We start from the raw sequence: 18,729 nt of genomic DNA, 5'->3' as shown, positions 1-18,729 counted from the left end.
CGGGCGCGGCTGTGTGTGTGCCCGAGAAGCTGTCTCATCCCGGGCTGACACACACAATGAGGGGGCTGAAGCCCTTTGAGCCCAATGGGCGTTGCACGCCTGATACAGACATCTATGAGGCTTTTTGTAGAAGAGGGACAGATAGCTCAAAAGAACTCCTATATTGTACATTTAAGGACAGCGTGTGTGGTTCATAATCCGGTTAACATGTAACTCACATTTCTCATATGTTGAATAAGGAAGCAGAATGCAGATCAGAAAGTAGAGCAGCTATTTTCAGAGCACCGCGTTGTGATGGCGAGTGTTGCAATGCTTAGAAAGTAGGCCATCTTTGTCCCTGTGGGGCTGAGGACAGACAGGCTGCTCAGAAAACACCACGTTTGACTTCCATGTTATTGGAAAAGGTGTCACTGGTGTGGGTTACAGTTGTTGCTTATAGTCCAGCAGGATAGCTTAGCAATTAATTGTTTTCAGTAGACTTGTGAACTGAAAGTCACATGTCTGTTTCTCAGTGGGGGCCACACAGACTTTAATCCTTCCAAAGTTCTTAAATTGAGTAATATTACATCAGGTAATAGTAATAGATTGTATTTATAGCACATAGACATTGTAAAACTGTGGTATGAAGAATCATATAAAATTACGTTATTTATGCTTTATTGCCCACAAATGCAATAACAGATGTCAATTGCCCTCACAGAAGCCAAGCCTCAGGTGATAGCCCTCAAAAGGGGGAAGTGGGATCATTAACAGCCATTATTGCCCTGCAGATAGGGCACTAAGTCTGCTAGCACTACCTGCCAAAAAAGGGGGTGCTGCCAGCCGCGGTCGGTAGTGGGAGTACCTGCCAGGCGGTGACGTGGGGAGGGGGAGGGGCAGGGTGGGGGGTAGTAAACTATGGATTATGGAGGTTTACAGGTAGGTAAACATATAAATAAATAAAACGAATTTCGTTGCGTGCACTGCATCCCCAAATGCGATGCACTGCGTGCAATAAAATTCATAGTTTACTACCCCCCACCCTTCCCCTCCCCACGTCACCACCCGGCAGGTACTCCCACTACGGACCGCGGCTGGGTGCTGCCGGAGCAGGAGCTGGCTCTCATTTTAATGACATTGTTCAAAAAAACAGCTCTATTTCCCTGCTGCAACACCTCAGCTTCTTTTCAAGCAGCCCGATTCAGACACAACTCTCTTGGCTCCTCCCCTTGCATTTGATGAGCGGGAAACCCAACCAACCAAAGAAAAATAGCAATGGTTTGTTTACACTTTTTTATTTTTCGCTCACTGTTTGTGTTCCCTCTCATCAAAAAGCAAGGAGATGAGGGCAGACAGACATGCATGAACCCGGCGGCCTGAGAGAAAGCTCAGGTGGCACCGGGGGAGAACTGAGATGTTTATTCACCCTGTGATTCAAAGTGGAACTGGGACAGAAAATAGGCCCGAGCACCAAAATAAGAGTGGCCCCAATTAGTGAATTAGATAGGTAAAAAACGTGGCCCATGTTTGCAAATTGTGGCAGTTTTGAACTTGTAATGACATGATGTTTAAGTATTTTGGAAGGTATGGAAGACTGCATAGATAAGGCCTGGGCGGAATTCGGGCAGATCCACTACACGGAACTCCATGAAGTGACCAAAAAACTTGCATTACTTGCTATGCAATGAACAACTTGACTGGTTATGGTATCTCACCAATCTAAAATGTGATCTGCGGATGTTCATCTCTATTGGGTATAAGACATCATTAGGAAGGCAGAAGGGATATACTCACAGCACACATGCTCATCTTCATGTTTCCACCCTATCCAATCCTCTTCCCTACTCCTCTATCCAATCTATGACCCTGCCCTTCGCTGCCATCTTCTTCCCAATTACTGCAACCTCAAAACCTCATCTTTCCTGATATATTCTAGGAGTTATTCTTTGTCTCTTTCTCACAGCATGTCTTATTCCACTTGCAGACTCCATCTGCCAATACATTTATTTCCCTTCGTAAATCCCTGGGTTTCTTCTTCGGCTATCTACACTAATTTATCGGCTTGATCAGGCTAACACAATTTTACATGGGTGAAAGTGCATGAAATACTATTATTTTACGTTACCTGACTTCACAGGAGCAGCATTTTGTAGGAGACGCATTTGAGCATCCCCTGCTGTTACTTGCCTTCTCCATCTTCATCCTTTTTTCCCCTCTTCAACATTCTCCCCTGCTGTTACTTGCCTTCCACTAACTTCACCCTTTCTTTTCCATCCCCCTCTTCAACATTTTCCCCTGCTGTTACTTGCTTTTCTCCATCTTCACCCATACTTCCCCTCTTCAACATTCTTACCTGCTGTTACTTGCCTACCTCCACCTTCATCCTTTCTCCCCCCCTCTACAAGAAACTCCCATGCTATTACTTGCCTTCCCCATCTTCATCCTTTCTTCCCCTCCCCCTCTTCAACATCCTCCCCTACTGTTCCTTACCTTCTCCATCTTCATCCTTTCCCCATCAACATTCTCCTCTGATGTTACTTGCCTTCCCCATCTTCACCCTTTCTTCCCCTCCCCCTCTTCAACATTCTCCCATGCTGTTACTTTCCTTCTCCATCTTCATCCTTTCTTTCCTCCCCTCTACAACAAACTCACCTGCTGTTACTTGCCTTCCCCATCTTCATCCTTTCTTCCCCTTCAACATTCTCCCCTGCTGTTACTTTCCTTCTCCATCGTCATCCTTTCTTCCCCTCCCCTCTACAACAAACTCCCCTGCTGTTCCTTGCCTTCTCCATCTTCATCCTTTCTTCCCCTTCAACATTCTCCCCTGCTGTTACTTGCCTTCCTCCATCTTCATCCTTTCTTCCCCTCCCCCTCTACAACAAACTCCCCTGCTGTTACTTTCCTTCCCCATCTTCATCTTTTCGTCCCCTCCCCCTCTTCAACATCCTCCCCTACTGTTCCTTACCTTCTCCATCTTCATCCTTTCCCCCTTCAACATTCTCCCCTGCTGTTACTTGCCTTCCTCCATCTTCATCCTTTCTCCCCTCTTCAACATTCTCCCCTGCTGTTACTTGCCTTACCCATCTTCACCCTTTCTTCCCCTCCCCCTCTTCAACATTCTCCCCTGCTGTTACTTTATTTCTCCATCTTCATCCTTTCTTCCCCTTCCCTTCCTCAACAATCTCCCCTGCTGTTACTTGCCTTTCCCTATATTCATCCTTTCTTCACCCTTCAACAATCTCCCCTGCTGTTAGCCTTTCCCTATCTTCATCCTTTCTTCCCCCTTCAACAATCTCCCCAGCTGTTACTTGCCTTCCTCCATCTACACCCTTTATTTCCCCTCTGTGAAGTACAATCTATCATAGGAGGCTTCTTGAGGGCATGTGGTTCATCTACGTCATAAAGCAGGTCCAACATCCAAACACAGGCTACCGCCACCTCATACATCTCTCTAAACATATGTTCTACTTCTCACAACAGTGTGGGGCATACATACAAGCCCCTATCGCCACAGGAATGTCACGTTTAATGACGTTCCTGTGATGATAGGGGCTTTGCGTTATTTACTAGGTGGCGTTAATTGACCTAATGTGGCTTAACGCTGCCTTGCAAATAAGGCACCCTTTCACGCTATACTTAGCGTGAAACGGATGGGCAATGGGTGTTGCAGTGAACGTTCTGCTGCAGCACCCATTTATTTTGATGCTGCTCCCTATTTACAAGGATGGCAAAAATATGAGGCAACGCCAAAATTAAGACCAGGCAAACCTGGTCATAACATGGCAAAAGAAGAAGGGAAAAGGAAACGGAAAAAGGAAATGAAAAGTGAAAAGGAAGTACAACCAACACAGGGTTCCTCTTGCAAACCCTGTCTGCAATCAGTGTGCATGATGGCACTTTCAATAACCTTTCTCAGTCCTTGTGAAATGTGAGCCAGAGCACAGTGAATGCTGCAGTCGCCTTGCACTTTTCAACCTGACTCAATTTCACTTAGAAACAGACAGCGATGGAAGGGTGGCTGAAAAGAGGCACCTAACAAGGACCACCAGTCTTATTATCGAATACAGCCTCATAACGATGTTTGCAACACTTTGTAAGCTACTTATGTGTTTTCTTGACCACCTTCAAAGAACAAGAAAGCAAACATTTTGTTTTGTTTCTATGCTCAATGTTTACACACTCAGTGGCATGTGAGTGGAGTTTTTAAATGACTGCTACACATGAACTGGCTTAAAATGAAGTGCATGCATAAAGTGTTCCTTGTAGACTGTCTCTTCAGCAAAGAAGAGCCATAAACGTCTTCAAACACTGTGTAAAGGCAAAGCAAGTAAACATAAGGTGCACTGAACATCTTCACAGCATTTGTGTAAAGCACACTACTCCAGTGGGTCTTTTGGCGCTGGTCTCAATGTCAAGTGCCAAGAAGAGGTCTCACTCACCTGAAAGCAAGCTAGCTGGATGGCAGTTTTCAGAGCTCCCAGGAATGAATTCCAGAGTGCTGGAGCTCGGGCAGAGGCGGACTGCTCAATCCGATATAGAGATATGTGGCTGTGCAGATAGTGGAATGCAAGGTTATTCATGTATGTGGTGCACATGGCTCTGCCAGAGAGCTGCTAGGGTGAATAACTCAGGGGCATATTTACAAGGGCTTTATCTCTGCTTTTTTGGCTTAAAAGCCAAAAAAGTGTAGATAAAACTATCAACCTATTTACAAGAGGGTGCTAACATGCATAATCACATGTTAGCACCCTTTTTCCCAACGCTCCCTTGCATCTCTAATGAAATGCAAAGTGGGCGTCACTAGGCATGCTCTGGTGTGGCTCAGTAGAGTGGTGTGGCTCACTGGTTAGAGGCGGCAGACCCGGAAGCAGAGAACGGCCCAGGACCAGGGTTCAATTCCTGACGCGGCAGGGTTGTGGACCCGGGTAGGCGGACTGGACAATTCTCGCCTCGGTGCCTACTCTAACCAGGGATCACTCTGGGCATTAAGCTTGCCTCATCTCTACAATGGCCCCCCACAGATGCCGAGGATGCCTGGTTTCACCTTGGAGATACCCAGAAGGGACCATCTCACAGAGAAAGCCAGGACGGGTTCCCCAGTGGTCTTCAGCGCCGGGACGCTTACGGGCAGCTGCGCGCTTTACAAGTCCCACACACACACACACACAATTTTTATCGCCCTGGAGAAACGCGTTGTTTATAACGCGCTACCAGGGCGATAAATTCCAGAGATAGCCTGCGATAATAAAATTATCGCTAAGCACGGCCAGCGATAATTATCGCTGGCCGTTGATAATATGCCCCTCAATCATTTGTAGAATTGGGGTTAATGAAACAGTTCATTTGGTACCATCTGTTTGCAGCTGTAGTATTTTAACCCAGCCTACTTAGGGATTCTTTGGTTGCTCTGGTGCTGCTCAGTTTACGATTCTACTGAACACTAACAGGTTTTCACTGCTAGTTTCCTAGTCTTTGGCAAGTTTACTCTGATCTGAAAAGTCCACTTTCTGTGCCACCTTTCATCCACTTGAGATCCGGCCTATCAGAAGCAGCCCGTGCGGCCGTGGTTCGTGGTTCTGCGGTCTCTCAGTAGGCTATTACACCAGGGGCTAGTAAAGCCCCTTTTAAATCACAGCTGAAAGACTAAACAGTGCCCTTTATGCGGCATGAATGGCTGAACAGGTCCTGAAAAGCACAGCCTAAGGCAAGAGCAGTGCAGTATTCACCAGAGGAGGCAACAGAGCACATGACGCTTCATGCCATCCTGCTAGTCTGATCTGCTGAGTCACAGCATCTTCACAGCTTTCAGCCGCAGTGGTCTCTTGCTGATGCTGTTCAGGTGTGTTATTGGTTGTCCCCGTCTGTTAGACTCTTGGATGTTACAGGTAGGTTAGGGTTACCAGGCGACCCCATTCCTTGATGACGCATTTCTAAAAGGCTTGGACTTTTCTTTTCACAATTCATTATTTTCAGTTGTGATAACCCAATGGGCCGATTAATCTTAACTAAGACTACAAGTTCCAGAATTCACTGTGGTGGTCAGTAACATTTGAGGACAGGAAATGGAGTCATATGGTAACCGTAACATAGGTGTTGTAATTATATTCTTATAACCAGTGATTTATTATCCCCTATTATTATTAACTTAACACCTTTTTAGTTACATATTATGTCCCCCTGTCCTATGATCTTGATGGTGCATTCCCACAGTTGGAAATGCCGTCTGCCTCAGAATGTTGGATGATTACAAGATTCTAATCTGTCAACAGTCATGGCCAGCACGACTCGCGGGTGGTGGGGCGAGGGAGGTCACTTTGAGGGGGGTTCCATTTAAAAAAAAAAAGTTAACTTACCTTCACTTGCCCAGTTCGGCACTGCGTCGTCTCTGCTCCTCACAGGAAGCAGCCCAGGTAGCCTCCCCTCAGCCAATCAAAATGCTGCGATTGAAGTATTGTGATTGGCTGTGGCGCCGACCGCACAGGTGTCTATGGAGAGGCCATTTTCTCCTACATGGAGAAAATGCAGAGTGTGTATGACTGGTTTGGTCAGCCCTGTGGCCGACCAAACAGTCAGCGCCCTCAGAGTGGGCAAGCCACTCCTCCCCTGCCCTCAAGCAGGACCGCCTACCTGCCCGCCCTCAGCCAAACCCTTATGCTTTCTTGCATTGTGAGAAGCAGAAACATAAAATGGTATTTATAAAACTATTTTATGTTTCTGCTTCTCGCACTGCGAGAAAGCAGTGGGGCAATGCTCTTTCGCCCACATGGAGGATCCACCCCTGTCTGTCAAGTAGGCTAATGGCACAGGACTGTTCAGCGGACCCTCTCAGGTTTTTCATTTTACTCTAATCAGTGCTTCAAATGGGCCGGTACTCTCCGGTATTGAGTACCAGCACTTTTTTATTTTGAGAGGGAGAGTGCTTGCACTTGTCACGAAAAACGTAATACTTTTGAGACGGGGAGTACCAGCACTTCTCAGAAACAGGCAGGCACCCTGGTAAAGAGTACCTGCACTTCTATTTTTCTATTTCAAGCACTGATACTAATCATGTGCAGGTGCGGCCAGAACAGATAAGAGTGGTGGGGTGTTGGGGCAGGAAGTCGACCGACCATGGGATAGGGAAAATAAAATAAATAAAACCACTTACCTTGCATTCGCTGCATTGCAGAGGTGGCAATGTGGCAATCGCAAGGCCAGAGGTTTTATTCATTTATTTTCTGTATCCCGTCATTTGTTGACCTCCCCCTCCATCCCACCCCTACCCCACCCCTACCAGTACTGGCCATACCTTATCACATGTAAACATACGAGAGAGCGTGCACATGTGAATGGAAGTGCAGAGCTCTGTGTTCCTGATACCATGTGTGAGTAACTCATCAAGTGCAGTATTTTCTTACATTCTAGTGGTTGCAGTCCTTTTTATCCTCTTATAAATTCAGGACTGCTTGTACAAGGATGCACATATAAATCATGACTGTATGAACTACTGATGCAAGGATTCGGGAGGGTTAAAGAGGGCCTTGACACCAGAAGACATGTGAGTTTCACATATTCAAGTCTCCCAGAAAAAATATTTTCGTTGGTCCCCTAACCCCCCAAAACTGTTTTTGGGGACATTTCAATTTCAGGTCAAATTTCAGAAGGTCCTAACACTTTTTTAACTCAACAAAAGTAAAAGTTGAGACTTTACATCTAAAGTTTAATTATGTACAGCACCTAAATAAAGTGCCAATGTAACATCAGTGAGTGCTTTAATTGAAGACTCGGGATCATCACTACCATGTTTCAGGGGCTTTCCAAAGCTCTCAATTTTCCAGATTCCATGGTTTAGTGGCTTATCCAGTCCTGGTGTTTCTCATTGAATTCTAGTTCACGTGGGCTTTACAGGACAACACAAAGGAAAAACACTGAATGGATGTCCTTCTCATGCTGGAACTATGAAACATGTGAATTCTGGCACTGGATATGGATCCACACAGTGCATGTTTTCAAGTAAAGCATGTGGGGTCAATGGGAATTCTCTCATTTGCATATTCTCTGCCAATGAGAAAATGTCTTACTTCGAGTCTCTCGGCTCATCCTGAGCGCCTTCAGTTTAAATATTAGCCAAGATGTTATGAGAACACTTGTGTAGTATGCAAATGTATTGGAAGAGGCACTTCTGAGCATGGTTCCCAAAATAGGCCCTGTAAGACGGGGTCTGGGAAATCGGAGGCCTGGGAGAAGGAGAAGGAGGAAAATGAGGAAATGAGAAGGTGGTGTTTTGAAATTACCTCAGAAGATATAGGTATTTGAGGTGATCACTGGAGATATGGGTCTTTAGTTATCTTTGTGGTGACCTCTGGTGCTATTGGTCTTTAGATAAGGGTCTTCAGATATTCTTTAAATTGGCCTTTGAAGATATGGGTCTTCAGACAGTATTTGAGGTGACCTCAGAATATATGGGTCTTCAGATAGTCTTTGTGGTGGCCTCTGGAGATTTTAGCCTTTCGAAAGGGGTCTTCAGATATTCTTTGAGGTGTCTTTGAAGATGATGATCTTCAGATGTTCTTTAAGGTGGCCGTTGAATATAGGGGTCTTCAGATGTTCCTTAAGGAGGCCTTTGAAAATATGGGTCTTCAGATAGTCTTTGAGGTGACCTCAGAAGATATGGGTCTTCAGAAAATATTTAAGGTGACTGCTGGAGATATGGGTCCTCAGATAGTTCTTGCGGTGACCCCTGGAGGTATTGGCCTTTAGATAAGGTTCTTCAGATGTTCTTTAAAGTGGCCTTTGAATATAGGGGTCTTCAGATGTTCCTTAAGGAGGCCTTTGAAGATATGGGTCTTCAGACAGTATTTGAGGTGACCTCTGGAGATATGGGTCTTCAGATAATCTTTGTAGTGCCCTCTTGAGATTTTGGCCTTCAGAACGGGGTCTTCAGATATTATTTGATGTGTCTTTGAAGATAAGGGTCTTCAGATGTTCTTTAAGGAGGCCTTTGAAGATATGGGTCTTCAGATAGTCTTTGTGGTGGCCTCTGGAGATATTGGCCTTTAGAAAGGGATCTTCAGATATTCTTTGAGGTGTCTTTAAAGATAAGGATCTTCAGATGTTCTTTAAGGTGGCCTATGAAGACAGTGGTCTTCAGATGTGTTTTAAGGTGGCCTTTAAAGATATGGGTCTTTAGGTAGTCTTTGAGGGGGCCTCTAAAATATATGGGTCTTCAGACCTTTCTTGATGGACAACAAATTAGGCGTGATTCAGATGCTTTTGGGAACATAGTTTTATTACTTAAGGGTTGGCAGTATGCAAGAGGTACTCAAGTGACAGAATTCTTAACATAAAAGTAAAATATTTTCATAAAAGAGCAAGCAACACCTGTTTAATCAACGGTTTGACTGTCTCATTAAAGTATACTGCACAAATTAGTTAATTCGATTCACTCACTGTGGTGGCAGAATTTTAATCAGCCAGATGAAAATAATTCCAGGTGAGAAACACTTAACACTCATTGATTTTTTTATTTAATATAGTACAGAATGGACCCTTAAGGCTAGTGACAAAGCATATAACAAGAGGAACTGTTCATATTTATACATTTTGAAAAATAAAATGCAAATTTATCTGAAGTGAAAGAAGCGAGAAGGAGTTTAAGGTGACTCAGTATAGCAAAGACGCTTTTTTAGAAAATACAGATTATGGTGTAGGGAAGTTAAATCATAATCATAAACAAAGGAAGAGATATCAGATAGTTTATAAAATCTGCAACTAGCAGTTCAAAGAAATACATTTTAAAACGATTCAGGAGATAAGTCCAGTGATAGTTCCTCTTTTAGCGCGAAGGTGGAAATTGTGCCAAATTGGAATTCTGATTTCTGTAAAAATTGCTTCACAGCGGAAATCTTTGCAAAACAGAGCAAAATGTGAACATGAAAACCTTTTTCTAAACAGGACAAAAATGCAGCAATCGGATGAGCAAACTCCATACTGCATGTTATGCTTCATTCTGAGCCGGGCCACTCGGATTGAACCTGGAAATACCTTATGTGGTAAATACTACATCCTGAGATAATGGTATTTACCGGGAGCATTAATAGTGTCCATGATACCTGGGCACTCTGAATATGACCCGGCATGGGTTTGCTCTGGTTGCTCAGATTGGAGGGCTGAGGGAGAAATATTTAATAGAGCAAAAAAACATTTTCATGAATCCATGAAAAATGAAAATGAGTGAATGATCCCCTTTAACTTGGAAGCATATTCGATATTTTGTGTGTTACAAGGAAACAACATTGCTTGTTATGCCTCTGGGTTACTGCATCAGCACTTTCTTTGCCTCTGTAATCCTCCGGAGAGGAAAACATGTCCAGTAATCAGTTTCCCAAGACACCGTTTCCATTCTGAAGCATTTCAGACATTTCTTGTAATTCCTAGGCACTGCAGTATTAACAGGCAGATGGTTCCTGGCAACACCACACCTCCTAGTGATGATCGAGAATGTCTTTGAAAGGCCTGCTGCCAGAGAAGACATTTAATAATGGCTGCTGAAGACCTGGCCTCCAGGACATGTCTCAGGACAGGCTCCAAATATTGTAGAACTGGCTGATAGTAATACTAATATCAGGGCAACCTTACTTCCCTATTGCCAAGGATTTGTTTTGTCAAATACTATTACCATATAATTACAAAAACTTTTAGCCGGATCACAAACCATTTTTGAGTTGTACTAATTCATGTCCTTGGTGGTAACTTAAGACAGTGCATCCTGCAGTTTCCCTGTGCCATCATATTATGAAAGCAGGTTTCTGGAGGGGATAATCCTTGACAAGAGTGCTTGGATAAACATTTTTGTTGCATTTCTCTGTGCTTGTGATGTATTCTTTTGTTTTAGTTCTGCAGTGTTTTTGTGCCACATTATTGCATTGTCATTTTGTTGTGTTGTGCTGTGTGTCCTTTGTTTCCTTCTTTTTTGACTCTTTTGTTGTGCCCTGTTAAGCTTTACTTGTGTTGGTATGTTGCTTTGTGTATGTTATTGTGTTAAGTTCATTTTGTTTAACTTTTCATGTGTAAACAAATGCTTCTGCATTTCTAGCCAAATACGAAAGTTCCTGTAATCAGCAATCACTTACCACAATCTAATGTTGTAAAAAAGCAGAACTCCATCACTTGCCTTCATTAGGCTTAATTTTTTATTTTATTTTCATTGTTGTTTTTGCTTGTTGTGGGTTATAATTAAGAGTATGTGCAATCTCATAATTTTCCTCATGAAATATTGTATATTTCACTTAAATTTCGGGAAATTATGCAAAATTATGTATTCATTGCAAATTTGTGAGTTGCAGGTATCTTGTGTGACTGTTTTTTGAGTGAGCTTGCACCTTGTGTAAAAAAGATTCACAAGATTCCCACAGGAAACTGGCTTTAGGAGAAAAAGACTCGATTGGAATCTCACAAGAGTTAGGTGTATTCGATGCGAGTGTTCACTTCAAAACAAAAATGCAAAATTGCTTAGCGTGAAATAGTTTGTTTCACATAACTGCAATTATGAGAATGTTATGGATTTTTCTGGCATAATTAAATGTTACCCAGTTCTAGTTAACATATATATTGCATTTAGATAGTAAAAATCACCAATTAACCAATCATTTATTTACAAGTAATGGAAATATCAGTTTTTTCCACTACATAAATGGAGTACATTGCACACTACATGAAGATCAATAATACACAAAACTTTTGTGTGCATAATAAAATCTTTGTATATGTCTACTAGTAATATTAGCTGTCTCTAGACCCTACAGTTAGGCCCAGATTAAAAGGCCGATTATGATGGCGGACGGACCTGAGTCCGTCCGCCACCATAGAGAAGGAGGGACCGTCCGCCGGGGCAGCGGCGGTCCCTCCGTGCTAATTAGGATGTGACCGCCACCCTGGCGGTCACATCCTGTATCTTTATCATTGCGGCGGGTGCTGCTTGAAGCAGCACCCGCCGCAATGATAAAAATGTATGTTGTGCATTTGCATGCACAAACCGGCAGGCACCTCGCGGTGCCTGCCGCTTTGTGCAGGCAAATGCAGGGGGGTACCATAGGTACCCCCCATGTGCACCCACCACCCCCCTTAACCCCTGGGGGCCCGCAACGAGCCCCCAAACCCAAATCCGTATGCCTTTACACAGCGGAAATGCCGCCGTGTAAAGGCATCCTTCTGCAGAAATCCTAATATGGCTGGCGGTGTCTGATAGACACCGCCAGCCATGTTGAAGCTTTTCCGCCGCGGACAGAAGGCGTATGCGGCGGAAAAGCTGCGGACTGAAAAACGATCCCCCAGCCATCCTAATCTGGCGCGGGGTCTTTTTCAGTCCGCAGCGGTTTTCCCGCATCCTCCGGACCGGCGGTGGCTTCCGCCGGCCCGGAGGATGCGGGAAAACCGCAATCGTAATCAGGCCCTTACTGTCCTTCACGCAACAGAGTACTGAATGAAAAATTGCTTCACAGCATTACGCAGAGGGTAGATAGTGTAACACCAGATTCAGGGCCTTAAAGTAGGCACTGGCACGTGATGTGGATTCATTTTTTTCTGTTAATACTGTGATATGATTCACTATCGATAATTAACGATCTTCAGTCCTCATGCATCCCTCATCTTTGCTAATATTGCCTTTTTGGAGGAATAATACTTAAGGGAAGTAATGGAGTGGATACAGTAGAGAAAATAGAGTGTCTTGGATTCTACACACTGTATCAAAATGTATGTTTTCATTCCTTCTGATTGCAATTAAAGTTTTCTTATTTTCTAGTGGTTTATGGTTGGTGAATGATGGAATTCAATCATTATCCCACAGAGTTATGAAATTGTTTTTTTATAGCCATTAATTTGGACTAACCCCTTTTCTGCTCTTCAGTCTTCGTCCGCTTGATGTATTTATTTAATTCTGTACTTCTTTCCTTGGGCGTCCATCCTCTGAAAAGATTTCCTTTGCCTTTTTCTTAGTTGTCCCTCGTCATTAAATAATTCTTTCATGCGTGAAACATGCCTACTGTTCCTCAGATGTTCTTTTTATTGAAAAGTAATCATGGTGGTCACCAATAGGTTCTTTATTAATGATTATAACAATAACATTTCTTTTCTCTTAGGTTTGGTACATGGATGGCTACCACAACAACAGGTTCGTCCGAGAGTATCCATCCATGAGCGACTTCATGAACATGGGTAACTATAGCTCTCATCGCCTCCCACACCCGTGGTCCGGCACTGGCCAAGTGGTCTATAATGGCTCTATCTACTTCAATAAATTTCAAAGCCACATCATCATCCGCTTTGATTTGAAAACAGAGACCATCCTTAAAACCCGTAGCCTGGATTATGCTGGCTACAATAACATGTATCACTACGCCTGGGGTGGGCACTCAGACATTGACCTCATGGTGGACGAAAATGGTCTGTGGGTGGTCTATGCTACCAACCAAAATGCTGGCAACATCGTCATCAGTAAACTGGACCCTAATACATTGGCGATAATTCAGAGCTGGAGCACTGGTTACCCAAAGCGCAGTGCAGGTGAGGCCTTCATCATCTGTGGAACTCTCTATGTCACCAATGGCTACTCAGGAGGCACCAAAGTCCACTATGCCTACCAAACCAACACCTCCACCTATGAGTACATTGACATTCCGTTCCAGAACAAATACTCCCACATTTCCATGTTGGATTACAACCCGAAGGACAGAGCCCTGTACGCCTGGAACAATGGGCACCAAGTTCTTTATAACGTCACCCTGTTCCACGTCATCCGATCTGACGAGTTGTAGTCCTGGCTACCTAGCGATGGACAGAAGCAAAAAATAATAAATATATTTAAAGAAGGGGATACACACATACATATATATACATAAATATATATATATATTAAAGCTGCCAAAATAAAGTGTAATGTTGCAGAAGGAAAGTTGCTTGAAGTATCACCTCAGCATTCCTAGATTTCAGTAGGTCTGTACTAGAGACAAAAAAGAGCAAAATCAATTTCCTGTGTACCTAAGAGATTGCAGAAAGAACTGCACCTAAAGACTTGTCTTTTTCTTTTCAAGTAGCAATCTAACCGACTTAATATATAAGGCAATGACTGTTGCAAAACTCCTGGCTAGGACTGCCCCCTGTACGGACTGCATGGATCCCACAACCAGCTTTTCTGGATGTGATTGTTCTTACTGGGGAGTTGGGTGGGGGGAGCGGGCCGGATATTAGTCAAAGAGCCCAATTTGGTAGCATATGTGGCCAAGTTGGGCTACTTTCACGCGCAACCCATTGCAGCTATTGTCTCAACTGTCTTTTGGTCTCATATACGAACGCTGCTGTGGTCCGTATGGTGGACCCTGCCCTGAAAATCGGTGTCTTAGTGAACTATTAAACACGATGGCTTGAGTATGTATTATGAATATGAACAGGTGTTGTACTCATATTGTTTTTTGAACTTATGTATCCAGCAAACTATATCGTGAAATGTCTGTCTGTCATTTATCAAAATTGTTGGTGGCATTTTGTTGGTTCGAAGCAATGAGTGTCTGGTTTTCAATACGATTGAATTACGTGGGTATGTGAAGGCGGATTTTGATTTCAAAGAAGAAATCTAACCTAAAATGTTATATCAGTGTTCACCCTTCCACCAAGGTAGTCGATTTCATGTGGATAAATATAATACTAATACTTATCAGGAAAATGTCTCTCTCTTTGCTGTGGAAGTATCTTAGCATTAACAGGTGGCAAAACCGGCTTTTGTGGAGATTGTGCAGCAAATATGTTTCCTCTAGAACATTTTGTTTAGGGCAAAAAGTTTAAAGTACATTAGATTTTTTTTGTAAGAAAAAAGAATTTGTACTATCCACGGTTATCTAAGGAACAATAAAAAACATATTACGCGACACCCATTTTGCACTGTTTATGTGTAGGTGTCTTGTTTTCTTTGAGATTGTTTATGGATATATAAATATGTTTCATGAAAAAGATCTCTGATAAAAAAAAAGTCGACTGGAGTCAATTAAATTACAACTTTATTGATCTGAAAACATGTAATACAAAAACTAAGCATTTTATCTTTGAGAAGTTGAAAATATAACTACTAAATATTTTTGTAAGTTAAAATTTGAATTTTAAAGAGTTGTTGCTTTTTCAGATGTTGTGGTTTCTCACAAGCAAATCTAATCCACCCGCTTCTTAAGACAACAAACACCTTGTCTGGATAGAGAAAATCCTGAAGGTAACTTAGGGAAAAGCGGGTAAAGGAAGAGAAAGGTGGATGATGTCCAGGCATAAAGGTGACTCAGACACTTTGAGGATCTTCTATAGGAAAGTTGAGGCATATTATCAAGCATGGCGTTAAAATTATCGCCGCTTTAACGGCAGAAAACTGCAACTAAAGCGGCGATAATGGTCTTGATAATATGCCCTTGAGAATTCCAGTAGAAGCCCATGTTGACACCAGAAAATGGGCTTCTATTGAATTCTCAAGGGCATATTATCAAGCCCATTATCGCCACTTTAGCTGCAGTTTTCTGCCGCTAAAGCGTCGATAATTTTATCGCCGTTTCATGATAATATGCTCCTTAGTTATTCCGGTTTCTGTATAAGACACCTTGACACATTAGGGGTGCATTTGTGATCTGTATAAGACATCTTGACACATATGGGGTGCATCTGTAATCTAATCTTCGTGGCCCTGTCCCAGAATGATGCTCACTCAGGTAGGGTAGAGAAAGAGCAGTAACTAGGATACATCAGTAGAACTGAAAGGGTGCTAAGCCGGTCTGTGGAAGTCTTATGTTTTTCTGGAGTCACAGCAATGGTGGATCAAATAGGTAAAGAAACTTGTCGTGGTAAGTAATTCAAAAATTTAAGAACATAGAGGGGATGGAGATAGCTGCCAGCAAACTGTCTGTTATGTCCCAGAAATTGAACCTGCTCTTATAGCTCCTGACCCTGCAGGCCCATGGCTTCCTAGCTCCTGTCACAAAGGGCCTTCCAGTATCTTGTTTTACGTGATAGGTAAGGGTATTCTGCCTAAATGTTGAGTTTTTATCTTGATGCTTTCCATTAAGCTTCACCACTGGAAAACCCTGAATCTGGGGTTGATTACTGACACATTTGTCAGCAATAGTTTCTGTATTTTATCCTAGTCATGTGTATTTTCACACCTTTACCATCCAGACTATTTTCAAAGTGTTGCCCAAGCTATAGTTTCTTCCCTCCGAGTTTTCAAAGATATTGATATATGGTTTACTTCTTCCTTCTAAACTGCATCTCATCCCTATCTCAGCCCTTTCACATTTTCAAAAAGGACATGTTTTGCACAGAATGGCCTTTTTGGCACAAAATATGTCCTACACCATAAATTATTTTTATTTTATTTATTTATTTTAAAGGTTTTATATAGCGCTGGCTAGACCCGGAGGTATCAGAGCGCTTTACATGAGCATCAGATCATAGTTACAGGTTACATCGTTACAAAGGTTACACAGTTATTAGAGCATGACAACATAGCTACTTGTAAGGGGAAGATAAAAAAAATAAAAACGTAAGGGGAACAGCAGACAGGGGGAAAGATTCAGGGGAGGGGGAAGGAGCTGGAGAAGTAGACAGGTAATCAACGCGGGAAATAGGAGGGGAGGGTGAAGGACACCGCATGGAAAGAGGAGGGGGAGGGCGACTGGGACACAAACCGGTAGACGAGTCAAAGCAACGTCCAAAGTCCAGTAAGCTGTGATTCCAGGGGAAGTGGTAACACTTCCCTATCGCAGTTGCGGGAGGCTCCCTTTACGCAGTGGACTCTCTCAGAAGGGTCTCTGAGACTCCAAGGCCTACAAACTGGATCCTACCCCAAAAAGGGGAGAGGGAGTGCTTTGGCAAGGGGTGCCATACCTTACCTCAGCTGTGAGTGGCTCACTTGGCGCAGTGGACTCTCTCAGCGGGTTCGCTGACACTCCAGAGTATAAATATTGGATCTTTCCCCAACAAGGGGAGAAGGAGTGCTTAGTCAAAGGGCACACAGGACAGGGGGCTAGGTATACTAGCAAGCAAGATGAGAGATTCAGGGGAGAGGGGATAGGAGCTAAGGAGGTAGACAAAGAGAGAAAGAGTACTAAATTGGAACAAATGTAATTAATGAGTTATTATATAGCGCTGGCTAGACCCGAAGGAATCAGAGCGCCTTACATGAGGAACAATAATGTTGCAATTTACATCAGTTAAAAGTTACATAAGTATCCAGAAAAGCATTTAAAGAACATAGGGGACAAGGTGAACGGAGAAAGGAAGGGTAAGGGGATAGGGTAAAGGGGTAGGAGGAAGATAGGATGTAGAGACGAGGGAAAGAGATGCCCAAGTTTCGGCTGGGTAGGTGACAGCAGGGGAAGGGGAGTCCACAACCTATCTCCTCTTTAGCTATATGGTAGCTCCACCGGGCATCAGCCAAATCGCTAGGTCTCCACTGTCTGGGGTAAGTTCTGCAAGTTCCAAGTCCTGGTGTGTAGGCAGGTTAGGGGATAGGTTCAAGGTCTGGTCAATGTCCAATTGTTGTCACAGGGAAGTAAAACAACGTGTAGGGGGCCACTATGGAAGCCATCTTGGGGTCAGGCAGGGGACTGTACTGTACACTGGGACACTGGTGGACATCCTAAGGCCATCCTAATTGTATATTTTTTTGTTTATCTTTATATCGTTTCTTATAATTCTCCTACATTTCATTTAAAATATATCTACTTTGGTCCAAAATGTATTTTACCCCGGAAAACGATGCACCCATTTGTGTAAATAAACACATTGGCCCTTACTTAATGAAAGCATGAACCTATGAGCCTTTGAAATGGCTACTAACTTGATGCTATCTTTTGTATTACGTTGTGTTGCACATGCACTTATGCAAAGCTTAAATAAATAAGGGTCTTCTTGTTCAATCTGCTGAATATTATAATGGTGAGAACTCCTTGTCACCCCTTAAAAGCTCCTAAGTGCAAGTCATTCATTAAGTCTGCTGGAAAAGAAACACAATCTCATATCTACCTATGGGGAAAGTCCTGAGATAAAGGAATGTCTCACTGTATAAAGATCCTACTTATGAATTCTCTAATCAAGCAATTCTATATGTAACCGCAGGAAGACACTGATTCAGCCTCTCCAAAGCCTATTAGTGCTAGGTCCTAGACCTCTGCCTAGTGTAACGCTTCATTGATTAGTTTAATAAGTAGTTCTTGTAAACTACAAATCATATGTTACAACAGTCAAACACTGCCAAACGCATTCTGATCCTAAAGGGTACTCATAGAAATCACAGAATGGAGACAGGAAATGACCTACTGAATTTAAAGACCATAGAGACCATCACACAACCAAGATACCTATTTCATATTTTGCAAATTTTATTAAATTCCAGATTTCTTGGATTGTGCCATCTGTATCGGACAAAGATTTGTGAATATCTAATGGTATTTTAAATAAATTAATGCAAGGGATCCAAAATTTCATCAAAGAAAGTGAAGCTCAAAATTACACCTTCACAAAGGTCCTGGGTAAAAATTGCACTGACATCTCTGTTTTATTTCTGTGAAGAAGGGACACAATATATCACTGATTTCAAAAATGAACTGCAACATATGTGTATTAATCATAATTCATTGCCAGCTATGGTTGGTTGGAAAAATACTTAAGTATACAACTAAAGACGTTACTAATATGGTGGGCTTGTACTTATAATCAGTGTTAGTATGACAGCCATTCAAA

General features: G+C 42.9%; 1 protein-coding gene across 2 annotated transcripts in view; it reads left to right on the top strand.

The window, feature by feature from the left end:
- The window catches only part of OLFM1 (olfactomedin 1), a 217,473-nt gene extending 202,578 nt beyond the window's left edge, over positions 1–14,895 (top strand). For both annotated transcript variants that reach the window (XM_078641935.1, XM_078641934.1), the window contains exon 6: positions 13,098–14,895. In XM_078641935.1, coding sequence (XP_078498061.1) covers positions 13,098–13,772 — 675 coding nt within the window. In that variant the 3' untranslated portion in view covers positions 13,773–14,895. The remainder of the gene's footprint in view (positions 1–13,097) is intronic.
- Positions 14,896–18,729: the final 3,834 nt, after the last annotated feature.

The sequence above is a fragment of the Lissotriton helveticus genome, chromosome 5_1 (assembly GCF_964261635.1).
Source record: "Lissotriton helveticus chromosome 5_1, aLisHel1.1, whole genome shotgun sequence".
Lineage (NCBI taxonomy): Eukaryota > Metazoa > Chordata > Amphibia > Caudata > Salamandridae > Lissotriton > Lissotriton helveticus.
This window is presented reverse-complemented; position numbering and strand designations above follow the sequence as displayed.